This window comes from Penicillium riverlandense, assembly GCF_028828495.1.
Source record: "Penicillium riverlandense strain IBT 135883 chromosome Unknown utg000002l_segment0_segment0, whole genome shotgun sequence".
NCBI lineage: Eukaryota > Fungi > Ascomycota > Eurotiomycetes > Eurotiales > Aspergillaceae > Penicillium > Penicillium riverlandense.
This window is the reverse complement of record NW_026643195.1, coordinates 22,730-34,233: the sequence shown is the minus strand read 5'-3', so window position 1 is coordinate 34,233 and position 11,504 is coordinate 22,730. Positions and strand designations below refer to the sequence as shown.

The 11,504-nt window shown below is 50.1% G+C and overlaps 5 protein-coding genes across 5 annotated transcripts; 2 read left to right on the top strand and 3 right to left on the bottom strand.

The window, feature by feature from the left end:
* Positions 1-694: 694 nt before the first annotated feature.
* Positions 695-1,642, bottom strand: N7474_002297 (Dyp-type peroxidase; the record flags this gene model as incomplete). The annotated part of the gene is made up of 1 exon (XM_057193712.1): positions 695-1,642. One exon carries the CDS (start codon positions 1,640-1,642, stop codon positions 695-697), a length of 948 nt encoding a protein of 315 aa, XP_057055067.1.
* Positions 1,643-2,273: 631 nt separating this feature from the next.
* Positions 2,274-2,519, top strand: N7474_002296 (uncharacterized protein; the record flags this gene model as incomplete). The annotated part of the gene is made up of 1 exon (XM_057193711.1): positions 2,274-2,519. The coding sequence occupies one exon, from the start codon at positions 2,274-2,276 to the stop codon at positions 2,517-2,519; it is 246 nt and encodes an 81-aa protein (XP_057055066.1).
* A 160-nt stretch (positions 2,520-2,679) lies between these two features.
* N7474_002295 (uncharacterized protein) lies at positions 2,680-4,378 on the bottom strand (the record flags this gene model as incomplete). The annotated part of the gene is made up of 4 exons (XM_057193710.1): positions 2,680-3,373; positions 3,427-3,548; positions 3,607-3,911; positions 3,970-4,378. The coding sequence occupies 4 exons, from the start codon at positions 4,376-4,378 to the stop codon at positions 2,680-2,682; spliced, it is 1,530 nt and encodes a 509-aa protein (XP_057055065.1).
* An 832-nt stretch (positions 4,379-5,210) lies between these two features.
* Positions 5,211-7,206, bottom strand: N7474_002294 (catalase; the record flags this gene model as incomplete). The annotated part of the gene is made up of 10 exons (XM_057193709.1): positions 5,211-5,695; positions 5,759-5,843; positions 5,900-6,187; positions 6,243-6,366; positions 6,420-6,427; positions 6,480-6,572; positions 6,637-6,847; positions 6,898-6,921; positions 6,993-7,122; positions 7,173-7,206. 10 exons carry the CDS (start codon positions 7,204-7,206, stop codon positions 5,211-5,213), a joined length of 1,482 nt encoding a protein of 493 aa, XP_057055064.1.
* Positions 7,207-8,863: 1,657 nt separating this feature from the next.
* N7474_002293 (GMC family oxidoreductase) lies at positions 8,864-10,609 on the top strand (the record flags this gene model as incomplete). Its single annotated transcript, XM_057193708.1, has 1 exon — positions 8,864-10,609. The coding sequence occupies one exon, from the start codon at positions 8,864-8,866 to the stop codon at positions 10,607-10,609; it is 1,746 nt and encodes a 581-aa protein (XP_057055063.1).
* Positions 10,610-11,504: the final 895 nt, after the last annotated feature.

The window sequence follows — 11,504 nt, the reverse complement described above, 5'->3', positions numbered from 1 at the left end:
CGCCAAAATAACCACACTGATTTTCAAGGGGCTATCGAAACTTCTAGGCGTAAATCCAGGGGCTCGTATAAGCTGGCGATTGAAATTTGACTACAATTGTAGTAATTTTCACTCCACCCCATGGGAGTTTAGTTCTGTCCGTCGGCTAGCAAAGTTTTGTGTTGGGACTTTTCCCTTTCCGCTCGATTCAGGCGGTCGAATTTATCTTTGGGTGCTACTGGAATTAAGATTCTATACTGATACTCCTTTATTTCTTTTGTCCTACTATTTGGCTATGACTATACTCGTTTGGGACCTTTCTATTTTGAATTCTTCTAATCTACCATATGTTACTATATTCTTTCCTGAACCTTCTCCTTCTCCCTTTCCTTCCCATCTCAACTACTAACGTGGCGCTTAGCACACCTTATAATATCTCACTTAGGATAAGCTTCGATCTAGTGGGGGAGCATACAATCCCTAGGGTATTTCTTTCATTTCTTGTATGTACCTTTATGGCTAGTACTGAGTAGTCGTAGCCAGACTTACTTTCTCCCAACCACTCTTGCCAATACCTAATTAGTCATAGCGAGACCTATTTCTATCTGACCACTCCTAGTCAGTGTACTCCTATATCTATCTGTCTGTTTTTCAATCTAACAACTTCACCTCTTGGGATTTCTCGAGAACGACTAAAAACAGCATTATATCTATATCAGCCATCAAGCCCATCCAACACCGTAGGCGATGGCGCGAAGAAAACAGTCCCAGTCAACGGCCTCGAAAAGTCCAACAATCGATCATGCAACCCGGGCGGATGCCCCACAAACATCCGCTCGAGCATTTTCTCAATAACCCACAGCCGGTTGGTATACCCAATGAAGTAAGTCCCGAACTCCCCACTCGCCGGCGATCCAAAGGGCATATTATCGCGGACAATATCATGCTCGTCGCCGTTTTCATCCTTAATCGTGTTCAGGGTCTTATGCGAGGCCTGATTGCCGTCCTTGGCGTCGTCGAGTTCAATGTTATCGGGCTTTGTCCGTCCGATGATCTGCTCTTGTTGTTCTGCGGGTATGCATTTCCAGCCGGCCAGGTCGTGTACGTATTTCTGTACAACGACGTAGCTGCCGCTCCGAGCATTTGGGTCGTCCTCGCTCGCGATAAGGACGGAGAGCGGAACGTCCGGGCCCACGGGGTTCGCGGTGCCGTCGACAAAGCCTAGGAGATCGCGGGCGTCGAAGTAGCGGAAGCCAACTGTTTCGTCGACGAGCTGCACGGAGCCACCGAGGCGGTCCATGAGCTGGCGCTCGAACTCGAAGCAGATATCGCGGCGCTCGGAGCGGATATGGAAGAGGAGGTCGCCGGGGGTGGAGACAGCGGTGTGTTTGGCGCCCTTGATTTCGCGGAAGGGGTGTAGTTCTTTGGGTCGCGGGAGGTTGGTGAGCTCGTCCCAGATGGAGCTGCCGATGCCTACGGTGCAGTTGAAGTTGGCGTCGGGGTCTCGGAAGGCGACATTTTTGGCTAGGCTGGAGACGCTGGCAAGGGCCGAGCGAATTATTGGGATGTCTGAGGGCTTTGTGACGGATAGGACGAGGAAGGTTGCTGATCGGGTCAGGGGGGCCGTGACAGCCTGGGCGCTGACGGTGGTTAAGCTGCCCATTGTTCGTTTGGACAGTTTGATGGTTGGTTCTTGGGTTGATCTCTTGGGATCAGGAGGGTTTCTGACTGTGAGTCTCGATACGTTGGGGGGCCATGTATCCAAATATGAGCAGGTGAATTGCCTTGGCCGCGCTGCTCTACGTTTGATGAATGGAGAACGAGAATAAGAATTGGGAACGGAGCTATAGTTGAGATTTTGAGTTCTGGTCATGGTTGCCTAGACCCTGCAGGGTAGAGAAGAGGGGGTGGGGGTTCTATAAGTGAAAGTAAGAGTGCCCAATCATGCAACTTGTGTTTCGAAGTTCGACATCGCCTGCTCCAAGTTGGCGGTGCCCAGTGGACCCCTAGCCGGCGGGTCTCAAGGATCGGCATGCTCTCGGCCATACCAGGTACGTCTTCTGATTGGCCGATTAGTGCTACCGGATTCAGAAGGCAGATCGAGTTTCGTCCCGCAGTTTCATTTGCACGAGGAAGTATATTGGGAGGTATAAAGTAGACGACGAGTGCTTAGCATCTTCTAGCCAAGTAACATCTAATATCCGGAACCCAAGAACATATACCGATCTATCAAACTTGGTCAAGATGCCTCAAGGTCCGTGACTTTTGTCCCTCATTCAATGTTCCATTCCCAAATGTTGACCAGAGACTCGATGGTAGACACTCAGCAGCCTACCGAGCACAAGGAATCCTTCGTCGAGAAGATCCTCGACCACCATCACAAACATGGAGACGAGGGCCAGGCCGCCAAGGACAAGCCTCAGGGCGGCGAGGGCGGGCTACGATCCGAGCTGGAGAAAGGCGAGGCAGGCTTGAAGGAATACATCAAAGAGGATGAGCAGCTCGAGGAAGAGGGTCAGACCTATGGAGGCTTGATGTAATTCTCTTGCCTTTACTCAGCGCTGTTTCTTTTCTTATGATTGTCCCCACGAACAACCGGGGGATATTACTAGGAGATTCTGCTATCACTGGGGTCTGTTCATTTTATTTCTTGACGCGATAACTTAATAAAGTAAATGCGAAGCTTCATGTCTGCATGCGCTAATGGCCGTGCATTGACGATAAAAGCGAATCCGGCGTCCATCCGTCATCTATGGATAACGTGTTGTTGCTGTTCCCGAGGCAGTAAAGCAAATTAAGAAGACATTTCTCGACTCCCTGGCGCGCTTCCGAACTCAATGTGCCAAGAACCTGCACCAGGTCCATAACATAATTCACCTTGAATTCTCCCTCCTCAAAGAGCCTTGTCAGGCTTTCATATAAGATAGAGCGCAAGTTGTGGACTGAATGCCCCCACATATGTTGAGAGTCCCTTAAGGATATCTCCAATTCATCAAGTCGGTTCGGTCCAGTGAGTGTTATCGAATCCCCGTCGGACAGGGCGGAAATCGACTCCTGTACTAGGACACTGATGGAGAACAAACATCCTAGCATTTCGTCTTCCCACTCCGTGATGTGAGCATCGTGGGAAGAAGACTCAATGCAGAGCTGAAAGCTATGGCGCAAAAGTCCGACTGCCGAATGAGTAAAGGGGAACGACGAAAGCCCTCTGTTGTAGAAAGATCCCATGAACGTTCTCATGTCTTGAATGAATGATATCAACCAAAGGCAGCGGACCTTTTGAACATCTAGAGAGGGGGCTTGTTGCATAAGGGGGGGTGAGTAAAAAGGACGAGATATTTGTTCGAGGTTGTTCGTGGACTCGAGCCATGATGGCCGCGACATTAACGAGACACTAGAAGTTGTCAGAATCGCAACCTATTTATACTTGTCGCAAGCTGCACCCACAGGTAAACCACAAGTTCCAATCGCCAGTTCTCGTGAAGTGCTTCAACTCCACCTTTGGCATCGATCATTCTTTGTAAGCCATCACGGTGGATTTTCCAATCTGCCACTGTACCCCAGTATCGCTGAGTAAAAGCTGATCAGCCCGTTTCCCCACGAGATACTCGCACTTGGCTAACATACCTCAAACGTGAGCAGACGAACAACAGCAGCAAAAGAGTCATCGCTTAGCTCTTTCGCAGGATCACCAAGCCAACCGCGTAATATCCTCACAGCCTCGATCTTATATTTCAAGGTATCAGAAGAATTCGTTCCTCGTCGCGGAGGAGTGCCAGCGTATAGGTGAGATAAGTGCGCAGCTGAATGCGCCATGATGCAGTTGAAAGAAGAAGCATTCGAAAGGTCCAGCGGGAACCAAACATCCCTCATCGGGTTAAACTCGGCGACATTCAGATCTTCGAACATCATAGCCGCATGGGTGCTAATCCCTGCGACCCCGTCAGCAAAATTTCCACATGCGGCAATGTCTCGAATCTTAATACGCACAGTGATGCAGAAGTTTCTGATGCTGGCTCGTCAAGTGAACAGGACACGTCTGGAACGGGTCAGGCCTCGAGCTGGACAGCGCATAACTCACACCGCACAGCAGCTGAGCACAAATGCTGGGATGTTTCTCTCGACTCTCGGCCACGTCCACGTCCCCGTCATGTTGTAACCTTGAAGAGCTACTCCCATCTGCTGATGATGAAACATCTTCTTTATGGTCGCTCCTCAAGTGCGGAAGCAAAGTTCGCGATGATCTCTTCGGGTGATATGCCTTCGCCTCCTGATTGCGCAGATGTCGCCGCTTCCAGTGCTCCTTCATAGCATGGCTCCGAGCTTCCGATTGGGTGTTCCCCGTCACGAAAGTGAACTGAGATATTCCACTCGAGGAGACGGAGACTCGCGGTGACATTGTTCTTTTTGGGCCATGAAGAGGTACTATTGGGACATCGAAGTCGACGGATCGAAATGCGAGATGGGGATGGAAATCACGTGATGGGCTCGCTCCACCCAAAACACTAAGAGCGATTCGGAATTCCACTGGGCTCAGTGGGACGCTTGCGCCACAGGACTTGGCTCCAAGTGGTATAATACCACCAAGATATATCCAATAGAAGCTTGACTTTCACCAAACACGGTCTGTCATTTGGCACAGATTATGTGGATTATAAAGCCACATCCATGGACCCAGGCCGTCGCCACACGCCTCGGTCCATGGCCCGTCACCGTTGTAGTCGATTGTCGAGCAATTGTTCGGTGGATTGTCAAAAAGAACTTCCAATCTTTGAGTAGTCATCAGATGGTGTTATCATTGGCCATTTATCATCCATAAAACACAAATCAAACCAAACCATCCTATCGCATTGGCATTGCCTTCGGAGGCGAGTAACAGAAATGGACGAATCCAGGTGGAGAACTGATTTGCTACTGATTACACCAACGGTAATGTGTAATGTGGTAATAATAAGATAGAAGATGTCTGGCATTCTGAGTATAATCTGGCTATCTCTTTTATAGTACAAAATCCATAGTAAGCGAAATCAACGCACAATGCTAAGAATGTCAAAAATCAAAAGCAGTTTCGTGCAATACAACCCTTTTACCCATGAATCCGCCATGATGACATCCTGACAGAATACTAGAAGCAGATCGATCTCACGCGGCGTTAACTGCTTCTTCGGTACGCTCTTGCAACCTCGACCCGAGGTCCTTGTTGACACGACCAAAAAGGACTATATTCAGCGTTAGAACTTGCACTGCAGTGGAAGGATCTCTTCGAAGATACTGGGAGGACACGCACTATAGACAGCTTTTCGCAATTCGGGATACTTAACACCCTTCAGACTGGAGACGAGATTGTCAACAAGCCTATCCTGGTGACCATCCTCCCGGCCAATAACCTCCCACAATGCTGCGGGCTGGACAAAATCTGCGTCGGTGATCTCGCTAGTATACGCCGAAACCTCTCCCGCCCACTTTTCATGTTCTGTGTGTAGACTCAATGCTCCAGGGTTTGTTCCTTTCACGTCTTGATAGAACTTAGTCGGCTTTATCGTGGAACCAACGTAATTAGGGTCCCCTCCATAGTTGCCGTCGAATCGCATCTTTCCATCCCTCTGGAAAGGACAGTAGACTTGGACCTTGGCTGCATTGGTAGGGAGTTGCTGGTAGTTCACGCCGAGTCGGTAACGGGCCGCGTCTGGGTATGCGAAGAGTCGTGCTTGTAGCACTTAGGTACAAGTTAGCCTCGGGAAATCCGAGGAAAGACAATCGACGGGCTCGCCCAACTTACCTGGATCAGCGGACGCAGCGAATCCCGGAACCATGGTCGATGGCGAAAATGAAGCTTGCTCAATATCTGCGAAATAGTTTCGCGGCTGTTCCGAGTTCAACCATTGCAACTGAATATTGGAGAACGGTTACGAAGACTCACATTGCGGTTCATAGTAAGACGACCGATCTGCTGCAGTGGGAAATCCTGATGCGACCAAACCTTGGTCATATCGAAGATATTCCATTCGTATTTCTCAGCCTCTTCGGGGCTCATCAGCTGGACGTATACATTCCAAACAGGATAGTCGCCTCTCTCGATAGCCTCAAACATGTCCTGGATCATATAGTCAGGGTTATTTCCGGCGATCTCAGTAGCTTTTTCGCGGCTGAAATTCTGTATCCCTTGCTGCGTTTTGACGTGGATTTTGGCGTATTTAAACGAGCCATCCTAACATAACCTTAGCGAGAGAAAATTCTAGCACCTGGTAATCATCATCACCTACCGCCTTAGTGAACTTATATGTATGTCCACTATACGAATTCATGTGGCGAACCGATTTTGGAGTGCCGCGGTCGCTGAATAGAACCAGAAGTTGGTGTATGCCTTCGGGATTGCCGACGTGGAAACTAAGCTGGATTAGAGTTTGATTCACCAATTGGAGCCGGAGAAAGGAACATACTCCCAAAACTGGGAATCTGATTAGATTTGCTCATCACAGGTTAAAATCGGGAGGACTTACCATGTTTGCATCAGGAAGATGGGTTTGGGGGTGCCGCTTGTGGGATCGATTCATTGACGGGAACTTGATCGGATCGCGAATGAAAAAGACAGGCTGAGGTGGTAATAAAAGTTGGAATCAATCATTGAAAACATTAAAGAACAGCGACCGCGCATACCGTATTGTTGAAAACCCAGTCGAGGTTTCCCTCGTCCGTGTAGAACTTCATTGCCCATCCGTGTACGTCGCGAGAAGTATCAGCAGATCCTGACTCGGGCCCGACCGTCGACACCCGCTGAAGCACCGGTGTTTTCTTTCCGACCTTATTGAGGAAGCTGGCGCAGGTGAAGTCGGAGCAATCGCGAGTGGTTTCGAACTCGCCATAAGAACTACACAGTGTCAACTGGAGAACGTTCCCGTGGGAGCCTTAAGAGCGTACCCAACAGCTTTGGCATGAACAACTCTATTCAAGGTTTCAATGTCAGTATACTGTAGGGGTCTTAAAGTAACCAATCAATTGGACAAGATACTTACCGCTCCGGGATTCTCTCGCGAGAGAAATGAGCCAAGGTCTCAATGAGCTGAGTATCCTGAAGCAATCCGAGGCCGCCGCCGTGTCTACCTCGCATCAGAACAGCCGTTCTGTTGCTTGCAAAAGGGCAGCCTATAAATAGTGAGACTCAAGCACAAAGAAAAGTTTGGAAAGGTATATACCTTCGGCCAAGGTATAGTATTTGTCGTCGCTCATGCTGAATGGCGGTTGGGGTAATGATACGAGGTCAGATGTGACAGAAAAAAAATTGTATATGTGCGGTTACTGGGTTGAGCTCTCGCGAGGGGTGCAGTTTATATAGTCTCAACCTTAACTAAAGCTCGCCTTGCAGTGCTTGATTTGAGTTGGATTTGCATTGGCTCTTTGTATTACTCTTGCACTAATTGGAGCTCTGCCTTCGACCGCCAGGAAGGGTCCACCGCCGATGACCCCTCACCTTACTCAATACATTCATCCGCCCCGCACGAGGTGACGCACGGGCGCAGTGGTGGTACCCATGGGCAAAGCCTGAAGTTGTTGGAAGAAGCCGACCCAGAGAGCATACTACCTACCTAGGTAGTTAGAAGCTCTAAACCCCGAGGGCAGACGTCTGATTGGCTGACTACCACTACCATATCTGGTCAGTGCAGATCTGGACCCACCACCCATGAAATCTTAAAAGCTTGTTGGAGCTTGGCATTATTGCGTGTGTTGGTGGCGCAATTCACGCTTCACAACACCCCGGGGGTCCAACGCCGAGGAGGAGAAGATGTTCCAGGGATAAATAATCCGAGGAAATTGCGAGGCAGTATTTTCTGATCTGGCTTACATGGCCCTCATCCAAGTAGAACCTGCTGCGCTCTTCAGCTTCCAACCGCTCTGGTATGGCTCCACAGTGGCCAGCAAGGGCTTTAGAAAATCCCTTTTAGCTCAAGCTCTAGTTTGGTTGGGCTCTAGAATACCGCCTTGATCAGCCATCTTTGGAGCTGGCCATTTTCCAGATCCGGGGGCTTGCGATCTATTGTCGGCATGCTTCGATGGAACCGGCCAAAGGCAATACAAAGTTCAACCAAGTCCATTCAACCCATACCTAGTTGCCAACTAGACTGCAGGCATGGATGCAGCAGATGTCATGCTGAGGTAGCCCAGCGGATTCATTGATGGGACTTTGCTCTCCGCTCCCCTCAGTTAAGTGGAAACTAGGAGACAGGATGCCTACTGCGTACTTTCGAACAGCCAACCAGATGGTGCGGAGATTTTCAAATCTGCCCGGACCTCTGTAGATCTACCTGAGTTACGACCGTCTTGGACGCTGGTGGCAGCTTTGGAAGATGTATATACGATGCCTCTCACTATCAATTTGTCGGCCTGACCCCCCGTCTCAGCATTCTGCCTCGAGATGGATAACTGCAATATGAATTTGATATATTCTTTTAGTCCCAGCCAGCCAGCAAAATACTACCAGTTCGAGTAATCTAATTGCAGAAGTGTTGACGTCTTGGGGTACGTGGCACGGGTGAGAATGCAAGATAGTGCCTGGTGTGGGACTCACAACCCGTGCAACTCATACTCATGCAACCCAATATGGAAAGACTACGAGACCAATGGGGAATTATTAGACAAGTGTAGGTTTCTATAATCGTGGAGCCGCTGCTTTGCTGCTTGCCTCCAAATCGATGACGATCACTGAGGGGCCAGAAAGTATGATCCGTGTCTTCTATATTGCATGGGGCCTCTCCCAGAAAGCCCACCACCTCAGCTATAAAAGGCTTGTAGAAGTCGTTACTTTTGTGAATTGAGCAAGCCATCCTCGTGTCTCTTTCAAAACTCTTCAACCACTTTCACTGTCTTTATAAATTGTCCTCCCTTCAACATGTCTGTCCAGGACAATGCTAGATTCGACTTTATTATCGTCGGTGGCGGTACTGCCGGCAATGTTGTTGCTGGCCGCCTGGCCGAGAACCCCAACACTAAGATCTTAGTTGTTGAAGCCGGTGTTGCCAATTCGAAAGACATCGAAGAGATCAGAACTCCTTCGGAAGCTATGGAGCTCCGTGACAGCCAGTATGACTGGGCCTACAAGACAACCATGGTCAAGCGAGACGACTACGAGCGTATTGAGAAGCCCAACACCCGCGGCAAGGCCCTTGGTGGTAGTTCATCCCTGAACTACTTCACTTGGGTTCCTGGATCCAAGGGTACCTTTGATCTGTGGGAGGAGTACGGTGGAAAGGAGTGGACTTGGAACTCGCTAGTTCCCTACCTACGGAAGAGTGCGACCTACCATGATGATGAGAGGGCATACTCGCCAGAATTGAAGAAGATCGGCCAAAACGGTCCGATCCCAATTTCCCACTCGGAACTTATTCCCGAGATGCGGCCTTTCCGTGACCTCCTCACCAAGGCGTGGAAGTCAACTGGTCAGCCAATCAACGAGAACATCTTCGACGGTCAAATGGTTGGCCTAACCCACAGTGTCAACTCGATTTACAAGGGTCGTCGCTCTGGCAGTTTCCTTTGTGTCTCTGACAAGCCAAACATCACCATCCTTCCCCAGGTACACTCGAAGAAGCTTATCATCGACAATGCGGATAAGACCTGTAAGGGGGTGACTGTCATCACGGGCTCGGGCCAGGAACTAAACCTGTATGCGACCCGTGAAGTCATTGTCTCCCAGGGTGTCTTCGAGACCCCTAAGCTGTTGATGCTTAGTGGTATCGGGCCTACCGCAGAACTCAAGAAGCACGGCATTCCGGTGATTGTTGACAACCTCCACGTCGGTCAGCATCTCCTGGATCACCCTGGTGTTCCTTTCGTCCTTCGCGTTAAAGACGGCTTCGGTATGGATGACTACGTCCTGCGCAAGGGAACCTCCCAGAACAACCAGGCCATCCAAGCCTACCAGAGCAATTACAGCGGTCCATTGGGCTCCGGATTCCTTGAGATGGTCGGATTCCCCCGAATCGACAAGTACTTGGAAAAGGACCCCCAGTACCGCGAGGCCAAGGCCTCGAACGGCAATAAGGACCCATTCTGCCCGTACGGCCAGCCCCACTTTGAGCTCGACTTCGTCTGTCTTTTCGGCAGCGCGTTCCAGTGGCACTACCCTACACCGAGCAAGGGCAACTACATGACCGTTATGGTAGACCTTGTCCGCCCTGTCTCCGACCCCGGTGAGGTCACCCTTAACAGCGCCGACCCGTTGCAGCAACCCAACATCAACCTGAACTACTTTAACAACGACCTCGACATCATCGCCATCCGCGAAGGTATCAGATTTGCCTACGATGTCCTGAAGAACGGCGAGGGCTTCAAAGATATCATTGAGGGGGAGTACCCCTGGGAGATGCCGCTGCACGATAACAAGCTCATGAAGAGGACCGTGCTCGACCGCTCCCAGACTTCCTTCCACCCTTGCGGTACTGCCCGCCTGTCTAAGAGCATCCAGCAGGGTGTGGTCGACCCCAACCTCAAGGTCCACGGCGTCAAAAACCTCCGTGTGATTGACGCATCTGTCATCCCTGTCATTCCCGACTGCCGGATCCAGAACTCCGTGTACATGATCGGTGAGAAGGGTGCCGATGCCATCAAGCGTGACCACGCCGACTTCTACAAATAAGCTAGTTAGCTGGGATTACCTGAACGTTTAGTATGAAGTCGGATATGATATGTTTTCGATCATGAAATTACCTGTACCGAATCAGTTTAGTGAATAGTTATTATTGTGCCGGTTTTAGAACTCCAAACAAGTGCCTGCAGGGTAAGAGTCGACCAAGCTCTTACCTTCCGTTTGCTTAGGGGCGCAAAAAGGCTTGCATTGCCGCTACTGGCAGAACGTACTGTAACCGTTCCTAGAGTCAAAGTTAGAGCCTCGTCAGACATGCCATTACCTAATTTCCCATCCGGTGAAAAAGGGGGGGCGGTGTTGGTGCAGTACGCGCGGGGGCCCTAGGGCTTCCTGGGGCGTGGGCGCGGCGGCCCACGTTCTAGTAGGAAGCTGGCTTGCCGACGACACTTAGAATTGAGGAGGGTGGATCCTATCGACCGTCCCGTACGGCCTCTAAGACTTAAGCCGTTATTCCCCCGTTCAAGAGTGGTTATAGGGATCCTAAAACTACGCCTAGTTTCTTAGGGGGATGTAGTAAGTTGCATTCGGCCTCTTCAGTTAGCACCTCAACTCGACTCAGCCCTTCATAGAACCTTGGTTCACTATTATTATTACTCTTATCACGCTGTGCCTAGACCGGTCATGCGGTCCTTCTATCAACATAAAGCTCGCCGAGGAAACCTTTCCTAGCTGGCCTGGCTTGGTAAAAACCTGCGATGCCTCGAATTGGCGCCGTCCCGGTGTCTATATACGTTTCTGAAGCCTGGAGGGAATAGCTACCATCTTACCAGGATAATAGCCGGGGTTTTGGGCTGGGTCTGTAGTGACTCGGGCCATATATCGTTAGCCTGTAGCTCTCTGATCAGACGCCAACTTGTCCCAATTGTCAAGAACCCAATTTAGGAAG